At 40.8% G+C, this 24,798-nt stretch overlaps 1 protein-coding gene across 3 annotated transcripts in view; it reads right to left on the bottom strand.

The window, feature by feature from the left end:
* Positions 1-1,104: 1,104 nt before the first annotated feature.
* The window catches only part of PPIL6 (peptidylprolyl isomerase like 6), a 36,047-nt gene continuing 12,353 nt past the window's right edge, over positions 1,105-24,798 (bottom strand). For all 3 annotated transcript variants that reach the window (XM_055433549.2, XM_055433547.2, XM_055433548.2), the window contains 3 exons: positions 19,923-19,979; positions 7,117-7,252; positions 1,105-2,204 (listed from right to left, as the gene is read on the bottom strand). In XM_055433549.2, the coding sequence (XP_055289524.1) occupies positions 2,093-2,204; positions 7,117-7,252; positions 19,923-19,979 (305 nt within the window). In that variant the 3' untranslated portion in view covers positions 1,105-2,092. The remainder of the gene's footprint in view (positions 2,205-7,116; positions 7,253-19,922; positions 19,980-24,798) is intronic.

Here is a 24,798-nt window from a genome sequence, read left to right as displayed (position 1 = left end):
CTTACACCAGGAATTTATTAACTATACATGTATCGAGCACTTAGAGCATGACACTTCGTATTCTAGATCCTGCCTACAAAGCATTGATTCCCTGCACCCTCAGAGCAGCCTATGTGGCAGGTACTACTGTTTTGAGACGAGGCAAAAAAAGACAGCGAAGTTCTTGCCTACATTCATGCAGCGAGAGAAGGGCAGAGCCAAGACTCTAACTTTGGCTGTCTGGTTCCAGAACACACATTCGTAATACTCTGCAGCCCCCAGATCATTGATAGCGTGACACAGGCAGTACGCTTCTTCCTCATCCACCTCAGACCTGAGGATGGAACCGTATCACAGTAGCGATGAAGCTGTTGTTAGGAAGGAAGAGAGGGAGGGAGATAGATAGGCAGATAGATATATAGATACTGGTTGGCAGGAATTAGGGATGGCGGGAAGCAGGGGAGTAGGTGTAACTATGAAGGGCTGGCCAAGGGAGGTCTTTGTGGTGCTGAAAAACTTCTGTGTCTTGATTGTGGTGCCAGTCACGCAGATCTACACAGGATAAAATGACAACTCTGCTACTGTCAATTGCCTGGTTTTAATATTGTACTTTAATATAAGATGGGCTTCCCTGGTGGCTCAGATGGTAAAGAATCTGCCTGCAATTGTGAGACCCAGGTTAAACCCCTGGGTCAGGAAGATCCCCTGGAGAAGGAAATGGCACCCACTCCAGTATTCTTGCCGGGAGAATCCCACGGACAGAGGAGCCTGGTGGGCTGCAGTCCCTGAGGTCGCAAAGAGTCGGACACGACTGAGCATCTTTCACTCATAAAGATAGGACCTTTGGGGAAATGGTGATCAGTACACAGGACCACTCTATTTTTGCAGTTTCCTGTGAATCTATAACCATTTCAAACTAAAAATGTTTTTAAATCCTTTGCCTCCCTTTGGCAAAACCCAAGTCAACTAGAGGGCTGTCTCCTGAAGATTGGCTCAGAGAGAGATCGTTCTTGGAAGACAAACCTTCACTTCAGCACAAGAAAAGTGTGGTGGCTCTGGGCAGAGCAGCAGTGTGGCAGCAGTGGTGGTGAAAACAGAGTGGTCACCACCAACGCAGACAGCGTGCACTAACTACAGAAGGGGGCTGAAACTTGTTGCTTGTGTCTTGCAGTGATTCCCAAGTGACCGGTGCTCAGGTGACTAAATAAGAACCTCTGGGGAGAGAGCTGAGTGAATGCCAAGAATCTGTGTCCCATGTTTAGACTCTGTGGCTCAAGGATACGTTCCAGCCACCTGTGTTGAAAAAGTTCCCTAGTTGATACCTCTTAGCTTAAGGAGCAGCTGATAAAATGGATCCAAATAGCATCTTAGGAATCCACCACCATAGGGACTGTAACTCAGGCCCTTGGTTTTCCCATGGTTGGTATGACTGAGACAAGCTTTCTACCCATAAAAACATCCAAAGTGTATACCCTTTTCTGAATGCTATGTATAAACAAATATTACAATGAATTTTTTTCTGTTGCCTCTACTATTTGATTATTTACCAAGCTTCTTATGGAAGAAATATAATTATAAACAGCAACATAATTCTGTTATAGTTACAAATGTTTTAGGATTCAAGGCCATTAAGTACTGCTGCTAAGTTAAGAATGGTTTTGGCTACAAGTAACAAAATCAACCAACCAACAAACAATAGTCTATTTGTCTCATATAGTAAGAAGTCGAGACATAGGTAGGTGCTTGTATAGGTCCTTACAGCTCAAGAACTGGAGCTAATATCTTTGTTGTTCTCTTGGCCTTTCCTTCATGGCTCCAGCCTCTCTGCATTCAAGACTGGATAGAAGGGAAGGGGCAGGACCACTGGCATTCTGCTCCTGTCTGACTGGCCGATACAGTATCGCATGGCTACTCCTGACGCAAAGGAAGCTGGAAAATTGTGTATTTTGCTTTAGATAAGAAAGGAAAATGGGGAGGGATTGGGTGTTGGAGAGCTACCCTACAGCGTCTGCCACAGCTTTCAAATTAAATTTTATCAAGCACCACTTAATTAAATCTAGCAACAGCTGATCAGATATAATAATAAAACTGTCAGAAAATACTGATATGAAAGTTAGGCATAAAGTTCTCCACTGTCAGTAATTACACAGTTTTGTATTGGTCTTTCATTCTCTGTTGGAACTGATTCTAGTTGATGAAGAACATCTGTTCCTTCAATCAGTTGCCTATATCGGAGGAAAAAAAAATTGTCAAGTTTCACGTATACCTTAGATTCCTAAATTGAGTCCTGTCTAGCTTAGCTAAGGCTACAAATTAAATTAACCTCAGTCATAAATATCTTAAACTGCTCTCGATGTGTGTACTCTGTCACGCTCCTCCACACCTGCTCTGGGCCTCTTCCAGTTTGTTATCCTCACTGCCACCAGAGTGATCTTTTAAAGATGCTAATGTAGTCTCACCTCCCCACTTCAATAATTTCCCATTAGGATAAAGACCGAAGGTCTCTACCATCACCCGCCTCCCCGCTCCCCTTGAGGGCACCCTGCAGAATGCTCCCTTGCTCTCGGCTCCAGCTGGACCAGCTCGCAGCACCTCAGCCTCCCCATGTGCCCTTCCTGCTGTCTGCTTTGCTCTTGCCTCCCACTCCCTCTGCCTGGTTACCTCCTGGCCTTCCTTTGGATTTCACTCAGTCATCAATTCCTTGGGGGATGTTTCCTAGACACTACCTTGCTTCCCCACCCTACTTATACCAAGTTCCCCTTCTTTATAGGAGTGATCAGGGATAAATTTGACACTTATTTCTATGCTTCATGAGTTAATTTCTGATTCTCCCCTGAGGGCAGAGATCATGCTGTCGCTTAGTGCTGCTCAGTGCCTGGCACAGAGTAGGCACCTCATCAGCATCCGCTGAACACATGAATTGAAGGCAGCCCAAAGCCGCACAGTTTGAGTCTCTATACTCATTCAGTGGCCACAAACCAGCACTCTCTGAGTGGAACTAGGCTTCTGATGGTTCTCAACCAAAAAAAAAGGCAGCAGGGGCCAGAGACCCAGCCCTAAACATATGACTATGCCCCCTGCCAGGGTCTGGGTTGAAGCAGTGGTTGAGGGGAAGGTGTGATTTCCATTTCATGATCCTTTATGGGGACACAGTCAGTGCTGACACTGACCAGATGCTAGGCATCTCTCTCTTTTTTCTTTTGGGGGGGCGCTGTATTTTTTCCATCCCAATTATAAAACATGACAGAGCAGGACAAAAAGTATATTCTCAGGATAGAGAGCAGGGAAGAAATGGACAGACTCACCTTTGTCCAAAGAGGATGTGAAGCCTATTCTCCAAATTGGTTTCATAGACACTGAATGAGCACCTACTGTATGCACCTCTCCAGGTGTTCGGGCACAAGCTAAGTGAGGCCCAGTCCCTATTTCCAGTTTTTCACACTGTGCCAAAGAGGACAAGGAAGCAGTTTGATTTTGGTAGTTGGTGGGGATTTCTGACCTAAAGCCCTGAATGGGATTTTGGCAGAGTGAAGGAAGGCAGAAAATAACAAGACAAGCAGAGGCCCAGAGGGTGTTCTGGGAGGGATGGTACTCTGGGTCTGGCTGCAGCTCAGCCACCATGTGGAAAGCTTCCAAATGTACATCTCCAGCCCTGGCCCAGCTTGAATCCCTTACTTCTGGTATTGAGTTGCCACCTGCCTGTCATAGAGCTGTCTTCACTTGAAACATAACTTGTCCATCTTGAATTCATGGTCTTCTCTCCCATAGCTTCCTTTTTGTATTCTCTGCTGAAGTGAATGGCACCAGCCATCCAACCAGTTCCAAAATCCTCGGAGTTTCCTCCCGCTCTTCACTGCCAAGTATGGTAGCCACTAGTCAGAGGTGGTGATTACATTTAATTAAATTTAGTTCCTCAGTTGCACTGGCCACATTCCACCTGCTCAGTGGCTCTATACGGCTAGGGGCTATCATATTGGGCAGCACTGATCCTAGTATATTTCCATCTCTGTGGAAAGTTCTATTAGGTATCATTGCTCTAGAACTTTCCCATAACCTCACCACCAACATCTGAATAGTCATAAAGTCTTGTTGAATCTAAGTTCCTAATATCTCTTGAATTTGTATTCATTTATCTCCTGCTCATATGTACTGCCAGTGCCTTAGATGAAAACTTCATGGCCTGCTGTTACCATCACTTGTTAACTGGACTTTCTCCCTTCATTTTCATCCTTTGCTAATTAATCCCTCACTTCTGCTAAAAGATATTTTTTTCGGGACGAAAACCTCGTCATGTTGCTCCTAATTTAAAATTCTTCCATGGCTTCCCAGGGCCTTCAGGTGGGGGTCCATGCTCAGCAGCATGGCACCCTCAGCCCTTTGAGAGCTGGGCCCCGGCCGTCTCATCTTCTCCAGCCACCACTCTCTCCATTTCCCCTGGGCACTGAGCTCTAGCCAGACTAAGTGACTGGTAGATAGGATACTCTCCTTACTCGTCAGGTCCCTCTGCAAAGGCTCTTCACTCCTTCCAAAATTGATTTTACTCATTTTGATTTCCAGTGTGCTCTATCTGCCTAACTTCTCTATGACTTTCAGTCCTCATTTCACCTTCTCATGAAACTTTCCATGACGACTCCCCACTTTACGGGTCCCTTATAGTGCAATTAATTCCTCCCTAGCACTGTTCCCAACATATATCCCTTCTACCTTTGTGTGAATGGACTTGTGTTTTGATATTCTTTCCCCATGAAACCACTGGGCAAGGGCATCAACAAGACCAGCTGTGGGTTGACACAGCCTCCCCAAAGGGCATTCCCAGTGTTATCCTTCTGAAGACAAGGCAAGGTAATGTACCAGAAACGAGGGCTTGCATGGAGGGTCTGTCTCAAATAGGAGAGGAAATTTCTGTATCTCTCTGTACTTTGCCAGCCATGTCTGAGCTTCTGGAAGCTCAGATGAAGCTGGGGGTGCTCTGTGATGACAGGGAAGAAAAAGCATCTCTCACTAGAGGCAGCCCTACAGCAAGGAAGGAGGATATCTCTGCAGGAGTTGATTCTATTTTGTCGGGTTATCTAGTTGCCTGCTATGGTGTTACTTTTCTGCTTCTCCCTTAACCTTCTGCAAGGTCTTGTTTAAATAGTTCATCCCAGACTCAGCTGTTATTTGGAGGCTTCAGGGGGAAAAAAATGAGATTATACTTAGGCTAGAGCAATAAAATGGCGCAACTGCCTCTCTGAGGCCAATGTGTTGGTGACAATGATTCAATGGGAGAGACTCCCCCAAAGATGAATCACATGGGAAAAGCAATCATCAAAAGGAAACCAAACTCTCTACTCCACTGCCGTCCTGTAAGGATCTGTGTTGGCCTTTACTAAGGAGCTGAAGGGTATTTATTGCCTTGCCCGCCCTCCTGTATCCCCAGTGCGGTTTTTACAGGGCTTGCTGTCTCATGGCTCACTGTCTCACAGTTGTGGGTTTTCTAACACATTATAGGCTCCCTGAAGGCAGAAATTGTGTCTCATCACTCTTTCCTCAGGACTGAGCCCAGGGACTAGCATTTGGTGGGAGCCTAATGAAATGCTAGTTGAATAAATAGGTCACAAGGCCAGCAACAGTGAAGGCAGAAAAAAGATGGGGGGCCAGAGGGTGGAGGACCTAAATTGCCACTCTGAACTCCAGGCTGTATGCATCAGGAGGTGGAGATGGTGAAAGAGGCATTAAATGTTGCAAAACGGTCTCTCTGTGTTTGAGAAAGGTTCTTTTCAGAAGGACATAAAGAATCATCTAAGTATATGGTTGAGGGCAGTGATAGTATCAGAAGGTGACAGGAATTTTAAAAGAGCTAAGAAATTGTGAGAATTACTTGGACTTAAAAAATATTGAAAAATGCATTTCAAAGTCAGAATATAGTTATTAAGTCCAGGGAAGATGGAGGAAAATGCATTATTTTAGCTTATGTAGCTGTTAAAATTACCTCTTTAAAGAAATCTCCTTTGGCTAAATTACTTTATGCTTTTTCAACCTGGAAATATCATCCACATTACCCTGAAGGAATAACTGTGCTTAAAATTGGCCTAGAAGTTTTTCTTGGAATGAAGGGTCAGTAGTGATCCCTATGGAGTAGCTGGAATAATCTAAATATTCAGAAACATTCTGACACTTTATACATCATTTCAGGAAAAATTAAGTAAGCTTCAACTTATATTCATTTCAGTAATCAAATAGAGATATGAAACACAGGAGTGATGAATAGTATCACCACCATTCATTTAAGGTCCACATGCCTATATGCATCTTGCTAATAATATTCTAATAATTATTACCTGAGACATTTCTATATTTTAAAGGCTTCCCTGGTAGTTCAGATGGTAAAGAATCTACCTGCAATGCAGGAGACCCAGGTTCAATCCCTGGGTCAGGAAGATCCCCTGGAGAAGTGAATGGCTACCCACTCCACTGTTCTTGCCTGGAGAATCCCATGAATGGAGAACACTGGCTAGCTACAGTTCGGGGGTCTTAGAACTGCATGGACATGACTGAGCGACTAAGCATGCATGCACGTTCCACGGTTTAAATTGCTCAGTTAACAAAAAGTTACTTGTAACTTGGATGACTATCATCTTTCTCTTCACAGTGTTCATGGATAGTTACTTAAATGGCTTTGCCTCACTTCTGCATCTAAATATACAAACGTTATTAAGAGCTATGGTATTATTCACTTTCATTGACAATATCCTTGAGGCTAAAGATCCACAGAAGAATGGATGATGGATTAATGGATGCACAGAACATTGTAATGGCTAAATAGTTTCTGTGTTTTTAATAGATAGCAAGCTGCTTGTGTGTTCAGTCGCTCAGTCTTGTCTGTCTCTTTGTGACCCCATGGACTGTAGCCTCAAGCTCCTCTGTCCACAGAATTTTCCAGGCAAGAATACTGGAGTGGGTTGCCATTTCCTTCTCCAAGCAAGCTTCTTATGAAATACTTATTTCTAAATATATTTGTCTATAGTATTTGTATTATTTTTGTTTTTTAATTGTTTTTAGTTTACTCGTAGGCTATATACAATACTCACTCAAATATTTTTGAACCACATTTTAACATATATAAATATTACATAGACAAACTTAAAATGCACATACCCAAAAGCCACGTATTTTTTGTCTAGATATGGAGCAGCCTGTAGTGTAATATAGAATTGTGACCCATTGCTGTGACAGCCTTTGTTGACCATTCCAAGAACTCCCCTTTTATTATGAGGAACTGAGAAGTTTTCATCTAGAAAAGACAATACATAGTAGGTCATTAAAATATTTATTTTTTTGGCTGATTGCAACACAGAGCACAAACAGAATTCTTGGTTACAAGGATTCTCAATCATATTTATCAATATATTGCAAATTGTAAATATTCTATTTGTTTCATATAACTTTCACTCAACTGGGCTGTTAAAAAAGATAAGCTGGAAAGTCTTATTAGAACTATTTAAACATTTACCTTTAGTTTATCATTAACATCGTTAAAAACAAGTGTGGTAAGAAAATTGATAACGTAAAAGGAAAAACTTGAAATTAAAAATGTAAAAGGAAGTGCGTACCTTTTTTAGGAATTAAAGTCAGTAAACATTCTTGTATTGTTTTGACAGTAATATTTTATTCAAACTACCAATGTGATTATTAAAAATGCCTCCTTGGAGATACCTTTCATGGACAGACCCTTCCCTTCACAGCATCTTTTACAGGCTTCTATTGTAGTCTTTAAAATACTCTGTAATTGTTCACAGGTTGTTTCCTGTTTGTGAAGGCAGGGACTTTATTTCATCATACCTTGTATCCCCAGGGCCACCTAGCACATTACTTGGCACATGTGTGGCTTTAAATACTGATGATGAAAATAATTTATGCTTATTGTTAGTAGTTTTTAAGTAAATTTTCATCTCAAACCTTACATGGATTGACCAAGATTTTGTGGAAAGTGATTTTTTTTTTTAGCAGAAGATTTAATAAGTAAAAAGAATTATACAGTGATTATTAGACCACCATTTGTAGGAAGAACCATTTCCAGCATGAAATAAGATTCGCCTCCAAACTCAAAAACACAGAAGGAAGTAATAGAAGAGAAATTCAGTAAAAGTTTTCTTTCAGGAACTAGATCAAATTCTGGGGATAATTGAGAGATGAATATTAACTGTCAAGATTTTCCTAAATTGCAGTTGCTGACTATTCTTATTTTAAGTTTCAAAGCTAAGTCAACGAAACAATTAAGCCATACCCATGGTGGTTACTTTTAGCTTGTTAAACTGTACACTGAATAAAGACCTGAAATCTTATGAAATGCAAATAAAGTATTATTGTGCAAATGTATCTTTATAATTACATTGATATTCCATATTCATTTTGGTGGAATAGAGAGTAACCCATTAATTTCACAGAAAATGGCATGGCATAAGAAATCTGTCCAAGCAAAGATTCAGAGAGTTTTAACAAAACGATATTTGTCATTGCTTTTAGACATTATGATCAATTTTTTTTTAAATCTGGAATTAGTTGGAAAGAAAATTTATAGAGTTGTAACATTTTTACCAAAAATTCCGTGATTATGGGAGAACTTTTAAAGCATTAAAGGTATAACTTTGTTTGAACTAGAAACCAGAATTCAACTGCTGATGAAAATCAGTTTCTGAATTTAATATAAAACTCATTCTGATGTTTATAATGAAAGCAACTACTACTTTCCCAGGTTTAGGGAAATTGCCTTGCGTTCTCTCTGGTAAGAGAATAATCAGACAGTTTAGGGGCATTTCCTTATAATTTTCTGAAGACAGTAATGTCAAGTAGAAATTGGACTTGAATCCTGCAACATCAGTTTTTTAAACCTACTGCTCTAATTTTACCAGCATCTTTAAATAATAAGATGTTCACTAATTATTTATTGTTACATAAAAGTGGGTGTGCTACCTACCATTTTAGACTGCTGCTTTAATGAATTATTTTTTATATTTTTAAATAAATTATAGTTGATTTAAAGTATATTAGTTTCAGGTGTGCAGCATAGTGATTCAGTATTCTTACAGATTATATTCCACTAGAAGTTATTACAAGAAAATGGCTATAATTTCCTGTGCTGTATAATATATCCTTGTTTATTTTATACGTAGTGCTATGTATCTCTTAATCCTGTACCCTACCTTGTCCCTCCCTGCTTCCCTCTCCTCTCTGGTAGCCACTAGTTTGTTTTCTATATCCATGAGTCTGTCTCTGTATTGCTATATACACTTGTTCATAGTATTTTTTAGATTCATATATAAATGGTAACACACAGTATTTGTCTTTCTCTGAGTTATTTCACTAAGCATAATACTCTCTAGGTCCATCCACATTGCTGCAAATGACAGTATTTCATTCTTCTTTATGACTGAGTGTGTATTGAGAGATGAATATTAACTGTCAAGATTTTCTAAACTGCAGTCGCTGACCATTCTTATTTTAAGTTTCAAAGCTAAGTCAAGGAAACAAGCCATATCCATGGTGGTTACTTTTATGGTTACAATATTCAAAATGGAATATTACACATACATATATACTACAAAAACACAAACACACACACATACACTCCATTTCTTTATATATATACACACATACACTACATCTGTATCCATTTATCTGTTGATGGACACTTAGGTCACTTCCATATCTTGGCTATTATAAATAGTGCTGCTTTGAACACAGGGGTACATGTATCTTTCTGAATTAGTGTTTTTGTTTTTTTTTCTGGATATATAGCAAGGAGTGGAATTGCTGGATCATGTTGTAGTTCTATTTTTAGTTTTTTAAGGAACCTCCATACTGTTCTCCATAGAGGCTATACCAACTACACTCCCACCAACAATATGCAAGTGTTCTTTTTTCTCCACACCCTCTCTAACATTTGTTATTTGTAGACTTTTTGATGATGACCATTCTGACTAATGTGATCTCTCAATGAATCAATCATTTTGATTTATATTTCTCTACCCATGGATTGTAGCCCGCCAGGCTCCTCTGTCCATGGAATTCTCTAGGCAAGAATACAGGAGTGGGTAGCCATTCACTTCTCCAGGGGATCTTCCTGACCCAGGGATCGAACCCACTCCCTTCATTGCAGGCAAATTCTTTGCCTTCTGAGCCACCGGGGAAGCCCCAATGATTAGTGATATAGAGCATCTTTTCCTGTGCCTGTTGGCTATCTGTATATCTTCTTTGGAAAAATGTCTATGAAGGTCTTCTACCCATTTGATAGGGTTGTTTGGGGTTTTTTGAAATTGAATTATATGAACTGTTTACATGTTCTGGATATTAACCCCTTGTCAGTCATATCATTTGCAAATATTTTATGCTATTCAGTAGGTTATCTCTTTATTTTTGTAGATGGTTTCCACTGCTGTGCAAAAAACTTTTAAGTTTAATTAGGCTATTTATTTTCACTTTTATTTCTTTTGCCTTAGGAAACAGATACAAAGATGCAAAGCAGCCTACAGATTTAATGCATTCCCTATCAAAATACCTATGACATTTTTCACAAAACTAGAAAAAACTCTGTGGAACAACAAAAAAATTTACGGAACCACAAAATATCCCAAAATGCCAAAGCAACCTTGGGAAAAAAAGAATAAAGCTAGAGGTATCACCCCCTCAAACTTCAAACTATACTATAAAACTACAGTAATCAAAACAGCCATGGTACAAGTGCAAAAACAGACACATAGATCAATGGAACAGAATCAAAAGCCCAGCAATAAATCCATGGTCAATTAATCTATGACAAAGAAGGCAAGAATGTACAATGGAAAGAAGAAAATCTCTTCAATAAGTGGTGCTGGGAAAACTGGACAGCTACGTGTAAAACACAGAGATTGGAATACACCCTCATGCCCTCAAACTATATACAAAAATAAACTCAAAATGGATTAAAGACTCCAATGTAAGATCTGAAACCATAAAACTTCTCAAAAAGAACACGGGCAGAACATTCTTTGGCACTGAAATATTTATTTTAAAACACGTTGACTTTGTGCATGACATTAGGAATAAAAAGCCAAGTGTTCATCAATACACGAATGGATAAATTCCTTAAGAATATTCATAATATTAAACCAGGAAAATGAGAGAATTCCAGCTATAGATTGCTACTGCTACTGCTAAGTCACTTCAGTCGTGTCCGACTCTGTGTGACCCCATAGATGGAAGCCCACCAGGCTCCCCCGTCCCTGGGATTCTCCAAGCAAGAACACTGGAGTGGGTTGCCATTTCCTTCTCCAATGTGTGAAAGTGAAAAGTGAAAGTGAAGTCGCTCAGTCATGTCTGACCCTTAGCGACCCCATGGACTGCAGCCTACCAGGCTGCTCCATCCATGGGATTTTCTAGGCAAGAGTACTGGAGTGGCTTGCCATTGCCTTCTCCAGCTATAGACAACATGGATAAATTTCATAGGCAGTGATGAACAAAAGAAAAGACACAAAGAACACCTGCCATGTGAGTCCATTCATTATTGTTATTCAGTTGCTAAGTCACGTCAGACTCTCCAACTCCATGGACTGCCGCACGCCAGGCTTCCCTGTGCTTCACTGTTTCCTAGAGTTTGCCCAAACTCATATCCATTGAATCAGTGATGCCATCCAACCATCTTTTCCTCTGTTGCCCTTTTCTCCTCCTGCCCTCAATTTTCCCCAGCGTCAGAGTCCTTTCCAGTGAGTCAGCTCTTCGCATCAGGTGGCCAAAGTATTAGAGCTTCATCTTCAGCATCAGTCCTCCAGTGAATATTCAGGGTTGAAGTGAAGTGTTAGTTGCTCAGTCATGTCTAACTCTTTGTGACCCCCATGGACTGTAGCCCTTGGGCTCCTCTGTCCATGGAATTCTCCAGGCAAGAATCCTGGAGTGGGTAGTCTTTCCCTTCTCTAGGGGATCTTCCTCTACCCCCCCGCACCCAGGGATTGAACCTGGGTCTCCTGAATTGCAGCCCAGTTCTTTGCTGTCTGAGCCACAAGGGAAGCCCAAGTCCACTTCATATAAAGTCCAAAAATAGGAAAAACTTAATTTTTTTATTTAATGCATGAGTGATTGGAGAATCCCATGGACCAAGGAGCCTGGCAGGCTACAGTCCATGGGGTCGCAAAGAGTTGGACTCCGGGAGTTGGTGATGGACAGGGAGGCCTGGCGTGCTGTGATTCATGGGGTCGCGGAGAGTTGGACACGACTGAGCGACTGAACTGAACTGAACTGAAGCGATTTAGCATGCACGCATGCATGAGTGGTAAAACTAACAAGAAAAGCAGAAAAAGTTAGGTTAGAGGCTACCTCTAAGAGGGAGATGGAGTTATTATTGAGGATGGACAGATGGGGTGCTTCTGCCATGCTGGTCGTTCCTTCTTGACAAGGATGGTAATATAGGAGGTTGCTTTATAATTAGTTTTAAATTGTACATATGAAACTTATGTATATATTATAAATCTCAGAATTTTTAAAAAATAGCCCTTAAGTGGCTACCCAGCCATATTATCTTCAGTTCTTAATTCTACCAAAAAATACTTTTGTACAACTTTTAGTTGCTTTTTGTTAATGTTTACTTTCATTTAGAGGAGATCTAGGAATTAGACAAATGGATTTTAAGTGCTGTATCTGTTTGTCAATTAGAGCACATGCTAATATTAAGAAACTGGTCTACTTAAAGTAATAAGGATAATCCAGTATTTAAATACATTACTGACTTCCCTAGTGGCGCAGTGGTTAAGAGTCCACCTGCCAGTGCAGGGGTCACAGATTCAATCCCTGGTCCTGGAAGATTGCACATGCTGCAGAGAAGCTAGGCCCGTGCACCACAACCACTGAGCCTGTGCTCTGGAGCCCGTGAACTACAACTCCCGAGCCTGCGCGCAGCAACTGCTGAAGCCTGCATGCTTAGAGCCCGTGCTCTGCAGCGAGAGAAGCCACTGCAGTGAGAAGCCTGCTCACTGCAACGAAGAGGAGCCCCTGTCCAGCACAGCCAAAATGAATAAAATTATTTAAAAATACATATATCCTTTCTTTTCTTCTGCTGTTCACATAAATAGCCTTTTCTCTAGTCAGCCCAAGCCATGGAGTCACCAATCCTTTGAGAGTGGGAAGGATTAGGGATATTATACAAAGAATACAAAGCAGGGGAAGAGCTGATATTTAGCTTCTAACATTCACAACAGGATCTGGGAAGATAAAAAAAAAAGTTGTGATTCAAAATAAAGCAAAACAAGGCTTCCCTGGTGGCTCAGTGGTTAAGAATCTGCCTGCCAACGCAGGAGACGCAGCTTTAATCCCTGGTCTGGGAAGATCCCACATGCTGTGGAACAACTAAGCCCACGTGCCACGACTTCTGAGCCTGTGCTCTAGAGCCCAGGAACCACGACTACTGAGCCTAAGCCCCACAGCCTGCTGAAGCCCCCATGCTCTAGAGCCAGTGCTCTGCAACCAGAGACGCCACCACAAGGAAAAGCCTTCATGCCGCAACTAGAGAAAAACCCACGCAGCAACAAAGACCCAGCACAGCCAAAAACAAATCAAAAATTATTCAAAGTAAAGCACAACAGACTTTGCTCAAGTTAAAGACTAACCAATTTATAAAACAACAATTATGTAAAATTTATTTCATTCTTTTAAATTCACTGTTAAGCTTAATGAAGTGATTTTTGTGGTTATAACTTTTTAAGAAGCCTTGGGTTTTAACTGTGCCTCTCATGGAAATTCGGTCTGGTGAGAGAACGTAGAAGAAGGTCTGGCTGTCGATGTATTAACTAACGTTCCATGGGGCCGGGGGAGGGTGAGTCCCTCTACATGAAGAGGGAACCCATGCTGTAGCTCTTTTGAATACTGGCCCCGCATTCTCTCTTTCAGCCATTTATCTTTCCTTTGGGAGCATCTCTTTTCACTTGACAATGTACTGAATTCCTGATTCTGCACTGCCAGACAAACAGGAATGAAAGCTTCCCTAAGCCCACCAGGCTCCCTGGGCACCAGAGGAGCCAGGCCTCCAGCTGGAGAGGAAATCCCCACAGTATCTAATGGGAGCGAAAGGGGAATGGACGGCAAGGGGATGTCCAGAGGGACAAGTAGGGGGATGAGCCAAGAGATCGATCTCCTGGACGGAAGACCCAGGCTCTGCCTGGGACTGCACTTCCAAGCAGAAAGAGTTTGGGTGATCTGATAATGGCTGTGGGGTGGAGAAGTTTGGTGGACCCTGATCGGAGATTAAGGATTTCAGGAAAGCTGCCCAAATGCCCTTTCCTTGTCTGCAATGTCTTAAGACCTAGCTCAGAGCTTCTCTGGTCAGCACCCTCAACTCTCCCAGTCAGTTGTTCTTTCCTGTCACACTGGCTTCTTCCTCTGTAAAGGCACTGGGCACCGCACCAGTATTTTTATCTGTTTAAACATCTGTCTGGGCAAAAACACGGAAATCCTTAAGGGTGGAAACTTGTTCATAACATCTATGTTTCCTAAGGTCCTAGCACCATGTTGGCACCTAATAATTTAAAGTTATATGAACAAATAAATAAATGAGTGGTGTCACTGCGTGATTTCATTTGATAAAGCTGTCTCCGCGTGAATTTAGAAGGAAAACTAGCTCTTACTTTTCCTGTTCTCCTTGGCCATTGATTCAATATGATTATTTTAAAAAAGACTTTTCATTCTATTAAAATATAGACACAAAAAGTCTTGTAAAACTAACGTATAGTTAGAATTATTGTTAAGGTTATTATAAGGCAAATACCCTTTTAAACACCATTCAGGCAAGAACTTTGCCAGCCTTCCCCAGAGTCTCTTGTCAAGTCCCTCTCCCCCTCCAAAAGCACGTACTTAATGTTTTATGTAACTCACGTAGAGTTTTACCATCCAAGTATGACCTCCTTAGGCACTATAGTTCCATCTCTCTCATTTTACCGGACTTGTTATGCCTTTTAAATCTCTTAATACACAGGTTTTATCTCTGTCCCTTTCTTTTCCTTGCACTGTATCTGTTACTGAACTTGAGCTAGTTCACCCTTAGGATTTCTCCCAGACTGGAGTCTGCCGATTGCATACACATGGTGCAGTCAGCAGGTTTCTCTTGTTCCCTGTCCTGTCATTTCTGTGTTAATGCTTGTGTTGAGGATGCATATTGCTTCACTTTGATTGATATGTGAGGGAGGGAATGACTTGAGCATGATGAAGCTCACCCCTGCTTTAATGTGCCGTTCCCTCCGGGAGAACCACCAGATAACTGTAGGAATCGGCCTTCACTGAACTGAGCCAGACACCTCAGACGTGACCAACCACCTTGGTCACTGCATGTGAGCCACGTCCACCCACATCTGGAGTTACAGCCTCCCTCCGACTGCAGAGAACGCTCCTTCCGCCACCTCCAGATCACTCACAAGATGCAGCTCTTCCCACACCGCCTCCACAGACATCAGGGGCTTTTCAGGGTAAGGTGCTTTATTTATTATCACACTGATGTGTTTCTTGACCACATAAAACATACAAAACTATGTTAATGTTTTTATTATATTGCGAACTTATTTTTTAATATGTCACCGAGGAATTTTTTTTTTAACCTCAGTTTTGCCATCAGTCAGCCCTGTGGTTTTTACTGTGTGGTTTGACAAAGCACAGAGATCTTTTAGGAACATATTACTAGCAGAACTGGTTGCATTTCTCGCAGACTGGATTCTGGGTCCAAAAGCTTCATCAGGCTCATGTTCTGTCCCTTTGGTGGTGTGTTCTCTCAGCACAAGGCCCACACTGTCTGACTGTCCCTGTTCTTGTGAAGGCAGTAGATACTCATGCAGCAAATGCCCACATCCACTATTTCACTGGGGGCAGCAAAGTGATGACATTCTCATTTCCTTTTCACTGTTAATTGGAATTCTTTTTCAACAAGATGTTTCCCCTTATCTATGATTTAGTATAGTTCCTATAGGAGAGGCAAGAGAAATGCTTGATTTTTACCTGTATTTATCAGTTTTCAAGATAATGAATTTGTTTCCTATCATTTCCCCGAAGGTAAACAAGTAGGATTTATTTTACAATATCATTATGAACTCATGGATTTAAAATCTTTGTTGGGTTTCAGTTAGCTGCCATTACCACTCAAATTACTCCATCTTTGAGCAGTGAGAGAGACTTCAAATTGACTCCTGAGCCCTTTGCCATGACCCCAGTAAATTTTTAATAGTGCTCTTGGCTAGGTCATGATAGCATGACTGAACATGAGCTTCCATGCTCATTTTGAAATTTCCTGTCTCAAAACTGGAATCTGCTATGTTCTCCAGAGGCCCTGGTTTTTTTAAGCAATAAACGACATTTCAAAACAACAATCTAAATTCTAGGAGAATGTATCACCACTGGGCTGGTCACTGTAGATAAATTCCATGGCCAGAACTAAGATATAGATACGATACTTCTTGAGTTTAACAGGATATTTCCAATTCATATCCAGGACTATGGAATATTTTACTTGTTAACCTCTGTCATATTTTATCTGTATTTCCTTTCTTCCACAATGAAGATTCTAACTCTGAAGAACAGGAAGTTATAAAATTAGAATATCTCATAATTACTTGTTTTTTCCTACATTGTATATACAACAATCTCAGTATAATACAACTATCACCAGTAAAATTTAACTGAAAGTAGTTTAAAATTTTGCATATATTCTCATTTCTTTCATTTTTAAAAAATTGTTAGACTAAGCATATAGTCATTATATGTCATACTCTCATCCTTTTATTCCTCATTAAATTTTAGTTTCATAAGTAATTATATGATTAATGCTCACCACCAATTCTTCTGTCAGGATCCCTCTTGTAATCTGGCTGAATGAAACTCATTCTGCAGTCACTGATTCCTCAGGAACGACTCATGACAACACTATTCCCTGAAGTTTTACATATTGATAACTCTGTGTACCCTTTAAAATTCACATTCAGTTTGACTGGATATAAAGCCCCCAGCTCACATTTCATTTTAATTGAGCATCATAAATATATTACTCTGTTTTCTTCTGGCATAAGAATATGATGATAATGTACTTTTCTTTCCCTTATAAATCACTTACTGTTTTTGTCTAACTACCCAATGATTCTTTTTTCTTTTTCTTTAATATCTAATAATATTAGTAAAATGTGTCTGGTGTTGTTCTGGTTCAGTATTGTCAGGTAGCTGTCTGTTCTTTCAGTAAGTAGTTTCAAGTTTTGAAAAAGATATTTTTACATGAGGTATGAACACGCAGTAAAATGCATATATTTTAGATGTTTGGTTTGATGCATTTTGACAGTTGGGTATAGTTGTGTAACCACCACCCAAACAAAATACAGAATATCAGATCCTTTTTTATTCCAGGAAAGCTTTTTACAATTATGATTCTTAGTGTCTGCTCCATTCCCTTCTGTTGGTTTAATTCCTTAAGGGTACTTATCATCTGTGTGCTGGGTCTTCTTTCTGTATCACTGTTGCAAATCCTTTTCATCTTTATTCATCTCGTTTTGGTTTAAAAAATGTTTTCTCCTTCTGCCTTTTGCTTCTTTTAATACACATATCAGTTGTTTTTATTTGGTCTTGTGTTCCTTATAATTTGTTCATTTCTGGAATTTTCTTTTATTACTAATTCTTTTATTCAGTTCTGTAAACAACCTCATATCTGAGGTTTTCTAATTCTGATTTACGAGTTCTTTCCTGTCATATCATTTTCTTTATGTCTTTTAGCTTATTTTGAAATCAGTTTGACCTGTGAGCTTTCTTTCTATGGTACTTTCATTATCTGTAGTTATATGACTATGCACTTTTTTTTTCAAGAAAATTTCTGCTGCTTTCTAATACAACTTCATTTTTATGTAAAATTAGTCTCCCTCAGTGTTTAGAAGGATGTGTGGCTTTAGAAGGAAGGTAGTTTCCCAACTTCACAAACTCCCTCTAGTGCTGTTTTCATGTGTTGTTCATCTGTGTGGCATCTTGGTTTCTGGGATTCCTGGCTCTGTTCCCTTTCCCTCTTCATCACTGTTATTCTTATACCTGCATAATTTTGATTCCATTCCCAGCACTTCTTCCTCAGTGTGGGCCTGTCCTGGAACAGAGGGCTTTCAGATCAGTTTTGAGAGTTCACAAAGGTTTGACTGCTCTGGCCTCAAGTCTTATGAGGGGTCCCATGCACTACCCTGCTCTTGTCTACTGTGGGGTTTTATATCCGCAGCTCTGACAAAAATGTCCTGCTTTCGCTCACATCCATGCCGATACCATACGGATTGTGTGACTGTTGGTAATTTGACCTCACCTGTTTATATTTGAAATTCGTGTAGGTACCTTGAATGTAGTTTCGTTGTGTTATCCATGGGTCTTTAGTTTTCCATCTAGTTTTTTGTCTATTTTTAGGTTGGGATTTCAAAAAATTAAAAAACTATGCCACTACCACTACCATCTTCCCAGGATTCCCAACGGCAGTCTTAGTAGGATAGTTCAGTTCAGTCGGTCAGTCGTGTCCGACTCTCCGCGACCCCATGAACCACAGCACGCCAGGCCTCCCTGTCCATCACCAACTCCCGGAGTTCACCCAAACTCATGTCCATAGAGTTGGTGATGCCATCCAGCCATCTCATTCTCTGTTGTCCCCTTCTCCTCCGCCCCCAACCTTTCCCAGCATAAGAGTCTTTTCCAGTGAGTCAACTTGTCACATGAGGTGGCCAAAGTATTGCAGTTTCAGCTTTAGCATCAGTCCTTCCAATGAACACCCAGGATTGATCTCCTTTAGAATGGACTGGTTGGATCTCCTTGCAGTCCAAGGGACTCTCAAGAGTCTTCTCCAACACCACAGTTCAAAAGCATCAATTCTTCGGCGATCAGCTTTCTTCACAGTCCAACACTCACATCCATACATGACCACGGGAAAAACCATAGCCTTGACTAGACGGACCTTGGTTGGCAAAGTAATGTCTCTGCTTTTTAATATACTATCTAGGTTGGTCATAACTTTCCTTCCAAGGAGTAAGCGTCTTTTAATTTCATGGCTGCAGTCAGCATCTGCAGTGATTTTGGAGCCCCCCAAAATAAAGTCTGACACTGTTTCCACTGTTTTTCCATCTATTTCCCCTGAAGTGATGGGACCAGATGCCATGATCTTAGTTTTCTGAATGTTGAGCTTCAAGCCAACCTTTTCACTCTCCTCTTTCACTTTCATCAAGAGGCTTTTGAGTTCCTCTTCACTTTCTGACATAAGGGTAGTGTCATCTGCATATCTGAGGTTATTGATATTTCTCCCAGCAATCTTGATTCCAGCTTGTGCTTCTTCCAGCCCAGCGTTCCTCATGATGTACTCTGCATATAAGTTAAATAAGCAAGGTGACAATATACAGCCTTGACGTACTCCTTTTCCTATTTGGAACCAGTCTGTTGTTCCATGTACAGTTCTGACTGTTGCTTCCTGACCTGCATACAGGTTTCTCAAGAGGCAGGTCAGGTGGTCTGGTATTCCCATCTCTTTCAGAATGTTCCACAGTTTATTGTGATCCACATAGGTTGGGATTTCAAAAAATTAAAAAACTATGCCACTACCACCTTCCCAGGATCCCCAATGGCAGTCTTAGTAGCATAGTTATCAGGTACCAATTCTAAGTATGAGCATAGCAAAAGTACAAGCCTTAAAAATATAAATTCCCTTCTACTCTTACAATCCTAATTTTAGAAACTTATTCTAAAGAAATAATACAATGAGGCAAGTGAAAGAAAGAACAAAGCTGTTCTGAACTGAATTGGGGTGCCTTCCCACCTATCCCATTTTTAACTCCCACTTCTAGCATGTGTCCTTGTAGTGTATTATTACTCCAAAGGCTATCTTATTTGAGATCGTGAAATTGTCCAGTCCTGTTAAATTTGAATAATCAATTAAAATATGACTGACAAAATTTAAAGACACATACCTTCAAATGTTGGTCCATAAATTGACTCTCCATTGTCTCCCTTTCCAGCAACTATATCTGAGAAATAGCAGTAAATAAACATTAAAATTCTGAAACTAAAAAAGAGATAATGGCAGGGGGAAAATGCTTTAAATTATGATTCCATTTATAACAATAACTAGAGTAAGTGACCTAATTGTTCAGTATCTATACCATGAAAATATTTCTATAATGATTTCACTTGTATTTTGTAAGTACTTTAACATTCATGACCCCATTTTTTTCCCCTCATAACTCCCAAGTAGGCTAAATTTAATGTAAAACCTTTGAAATGATGAAGTATTAAATTATAATTGTGGCCAGAATTTAAATTAAGTGTGTTCATATAGGTTCGGCTTATTTCACAAGTTATTCCATGGTTGATCTTACTTTTCAGAAAAAAAATGGGAAGATTTAGCTGAGGATGAAACAGGAACAGTGAGGTCTTTTTAACACAAGAATGAAAATAGATGCTCTAAAAATAATTAATATTCAAATTTTTATTCTTTGGAACTCTATAGTGATAACTCATTTTTCTGGTGTTTTAGAACTGAAGTTCCTTTGCAATATAAATATTTTTTAGTGGTATTTATAAAACCTGTTTCACATTATATGCATTATATGCATATTTTGGCTTAGGCAGTGATCCTACTATAAAACTCCTCTGTGCACAGCTACAACAGAAGCAAAGCTAACTCTAGTGAAACTAGAGGTCTCCGAGGTCTGTGTTCTCCCCATCACCCCCTTTCCTTCTTTCAGCTCTTTAGACGGCCTCCTCAAATAATGTGCAGTAAATAAATGTTGAAGAACTGGCCCATTTAAACTCAATATGAGTGCTTTATAATAAAAGTGTCCTATTTAAAGAAATCTGATGCAACAGCAAGCATGTGAAGAGAATTTATGCAGGAAAGGGGCATATAGCGTTTAAATTATACTACTCATAAAGCTGGTTCAAAAGTTAAACCTTAAGTCTTCAACCTACTCAGCCAGATATATACTTCCTTCCTGCCACCCCCACCCCATTCACCACACAGCCCAAGGCTGTTCTCAGAAGCCTGCTGCAGTAGCCACAGGCTAAATCCGGGTTTAGAGAAGTTGAATGTCCTCTAGCACCAATTCCTTCCTGTCCCAGAGTTTGCTTTGCTCGGTGAACCTGCCCAGGTGATTCCCCGTCTGCTGACTTATGTAAACACCAGGGACACTCCCTTGCTTTCTCTCTCCAACACTTGTCACTACTCTTGCCCTTTGCTTCTGATCTCCCAGGTGAATATTTTATATTGACACCATGTCAGTCAGTATTTAATATTTTTTTGTGGCCATAACCCACCCCTTTGAATTCAGCTCTGGATATCTTCTATACCTCTGACAACAGATTCAGCAATGCAGAACAGTGGTTAAAAGTAAACTCCAAAGTCAGATGATTTTGATTTTGATTTTGATCTTGATGTTGGTTACCTTTCCCAACACTGTTTCCTCATCTGCTGTAGACAGCGATTATTGGAAGTGCCTCCCAGGTGGTTCTGAGTGTGAAATGCAGTCACGTAGGGAGAGCACATGTATGGTGACTGGCAGAGTATCATCCTCCTTCACTAGTGGCCATTATTATTGTGCATCATCACACATTTATGGAATGCATCTTCTCATTATCATTTTCACCATCATTCTGATGACCATGATGATGATAAAATATATTAAAGTAAATCTCAAGAGATCCTTCTCAAGGCAGTAGGCCTTGTGGGAGCCACAAAGAGGAGCCTGCCAAAGTGGCTTAACAACTTGGTATCTTCATTAACTTCAGCTTTAGAAACAAACAGAATGTATGTTTCCTGTTTATCTGTTCATTCATTCTTTGAACAAACTTTTAAAAAGCATCTACTAATACTGTATGCTAGGCACTGTTCTCTAACTTGAGGATGTAACAGTGAATAAAACAGATTAAAAATCTGTGCACTCATGGAACTTACATTCTATTGAAAAGAAAGTCAGTTAACAAAGAAGTATTAATAGTATGTCTTGTGGTGAAAAGTGCTAGAAAGAAAAATAAAGCTAGGTAAGGGGACAGGAGAGCGGCCCAGAAAGGGGTGAGGAGAGGTATATGGAGAGAGAGGAAGGTAGCAGTTTTTGAATAGGATGGTCAGGTAATTGCCCCCTGAGATAAGCTCTTTTAGCAAAAACCAGAAACAGGTCAGGGGGTGATGCAGGGGGATATGCAGAGGAATAGCTGGGTGTACATATCTCCGGCAAAAGAAACAATGAAAGACCTCAGGGCATACATATGCTTGATATACTTAAGGAACAGCAAGGAGCCCTATGTGTGGAGCAGAATTAGCAAGAGGGAGAGGTCAGATGATGAGATAGGGTCGAGGGAGGAAGAAGAATTTGTAGGGCCTCTTGGCCCCAGAGAGCAAGCAGTAGTGCTTGGAAGCATCCTAAGGCACAACACCAAACCACAGTCAGTTCCTATACTCCAAAATTCTACCCAAAGCCCTCTGAGAATCTGACATCTGAAGGAGGAGGGTGCTTACGGAGCTTAGCAGTTTCAATATACCATGTCCTTGAATCCTCACTATCCTATAATATTATAATTATCCCCATTTTGTGATTAGGAAACTGACTCAGAGATGACAACTTCCTTATCCAACATGGTACAACTTACACGTGTCAGTTTGGATCTGAATCTATTAACCAGAATCTTTTTCCAAACTCCATAAACATCATTGCTTTGTTATCTGAAAACATGAACTGAGACCTATGAACTTTTTGGAAATTGTATCTCAGATAAATAAATATCATGGTCTTCAGTTCTGTTCAGTTCAGTCGCTCAGTCACGTCCGACTGTTTGCGACCCCATGAATCACAGCACGCCAGGCCTCCCTGTCCATCACCAACTCCCGGAGTTCACTCAAACTCATGTCCTCCGAGTCGGTGATGCCATCCAGCCATCTCATTCTCTGTCGTCCCCTTCTCCTCCTGCCCTCAATCCCTCCCAGCATCAGAGTCTTTTCCAGTGAGTCAACTCGTCACATGAGGTGGCCAAAGTATTGGAGTTTCAGCTTTAGCATCAGTCCTTCCAATGAACACCCAAGACTGATCTCCTTTAGAATGGACTTTGGATCTCCTTGCAGTCCAAGGGACTCTCGGTCTACTTTCCCCAAATCCTGTTCTGGCTCAAAGGGGTGAGAGGAGGTCTAGCTAAAAACAAAACAGAACACCGCATCTGGAAGATCAGTGACAACACTGAACTAAGTATCAGGAGACACAGATATGGGCCCTCTTGAGGATTATCTTCGGAGAAGGCAATGGCAACCCACTCCAGTACTCTTGCCTGGAAGATCCCATGGATGGAGGAGCCTGGTGGGCTGCAATCCAGGGGTCGCTACAAATCAGGCACAACTGAGCAACTTCACTTTCACTTTTCACTTTCATGCACTGGAGAAGGAAATGGCACCCCACTCCAGTGTTCTTGCCTGGAGAATCCCAGGGACGGGGGAGATTGGTGGGCTGCCGTCTATGGGGTCGTTCAGAGTCGGATACGACTGAAGTGACTTAGCAGCAGCAGCAGCAGAGAATTATCTTATACTAATAAAAAATCAAAAACAGTCTAAATGTTCACCAATGGGAAACTACTTCAGTTGGCATAGCAATATGATAAAAAAAAACAGGCAGATCCTAAACATTTTATATATGTCAATATACATAACCACATAAAATTTTTAGGGGCTTCTTGGTGGCTCAGATGCGGGAGACCTGGGTTTGATCCGTGGGTTGGGAAGATCCCCTGGGGGAGGGCATAGCAACCTACTCCAGTATTCTTGCCTACATGGCTACAGTTCATGGGGTTGCAGAGTTGGACACGACTGAGCGACTAAGCACAGCATAGCACAATTTTTCATTATATTGCTATGCTGATTTAATTAATTTCCCATTGGTGAACATTTAGACAGTCTTTGATTTTTGTTAATATAAGACAATCCTCAAGAGGGCCCATAAAAATTTTATGTATTTCTGTGTACTCACGTGGGCTTTCCCAATGGCTCAGGGGTAATGAAGGAGACTTAAGTTTGATTCCTGGGTTGGGAAGACACCTAAGAGGAGGAAATGGCAACCCACTCCAGTATTCTTGCCTGAAAAATCCCATGCATGGTAGGCTACAGTCCAAAGGGTTGCACAGAGCCAGACATGACTGAGCGCGTGCACGCACACGCAAACACGCACGCACGCACACACCCCACGCACACAGACACACTGACATATGACCAGGCTTTCCTTGTGGCACTAGTGGTAAAGAACCTGCTTGCCAGTGCAGGAGATGTAAGAGACATGGGTTCGATCCCTGGGTTGGGAATATCCCCTGGAGCAGGGCATGGCAGCCCATTCCAGTGTTCTTGCCTGGAGAATCCCATGGACAGAGGATCCTAGCAGGTTACAATCCATAGGGTCTCAAAGAGGCAGACACGATTGAAGTGACAGCACACACCATAAATATTAAGTAGAAAAACAACTGGATTAGAAACAGTACTGGTGATATCTCATTTTGGAGAAACTGATTTACATACAAGATACTGTATTAAATCTATATTTTTCTCCTCATCAGCCTGAGAATGTTCCAGATTGTAGAAAAATAATGAAACATTATTAATTTAAGCCTTTGCATATTTCATCAAGTTCAAGAAAATCTCCTTCCACACTAAACCAATTATTTTTAAATTGCTGCCTGATTGCTCCCTATGGGATATCTCCAAAAAAGGCCTCTAAAACTGAATTTTGTGTTGCTAATCAAGGTACCTCCTTTGTGTAAAGCCAAAGGGTTGACCTGGAAAGAAAGCAAAGATGGAGACCAAAATGTTTTTGATCTTAT

This window comes from Moschus berezovskii, chromosome 10 (genome assembly GCF_049115385.1).
Source record: "Moschus berezovskii isolate FMDL1 chromosome 10, NW_MosBer_1.0, whole genome shotgun sequence".
Classification (NCBI taxonomy): domain Eukaryota; kingdom Metazoa; phylum Chordata; class Mammalia; order Artiodactyla; family Moschidae; genus Moschus; species Moschus berezovskii.
Note: the sequence above shows the minus strand (reverse complement) of the source record. Positions and strands in the feature narration are given on the sequence as shown.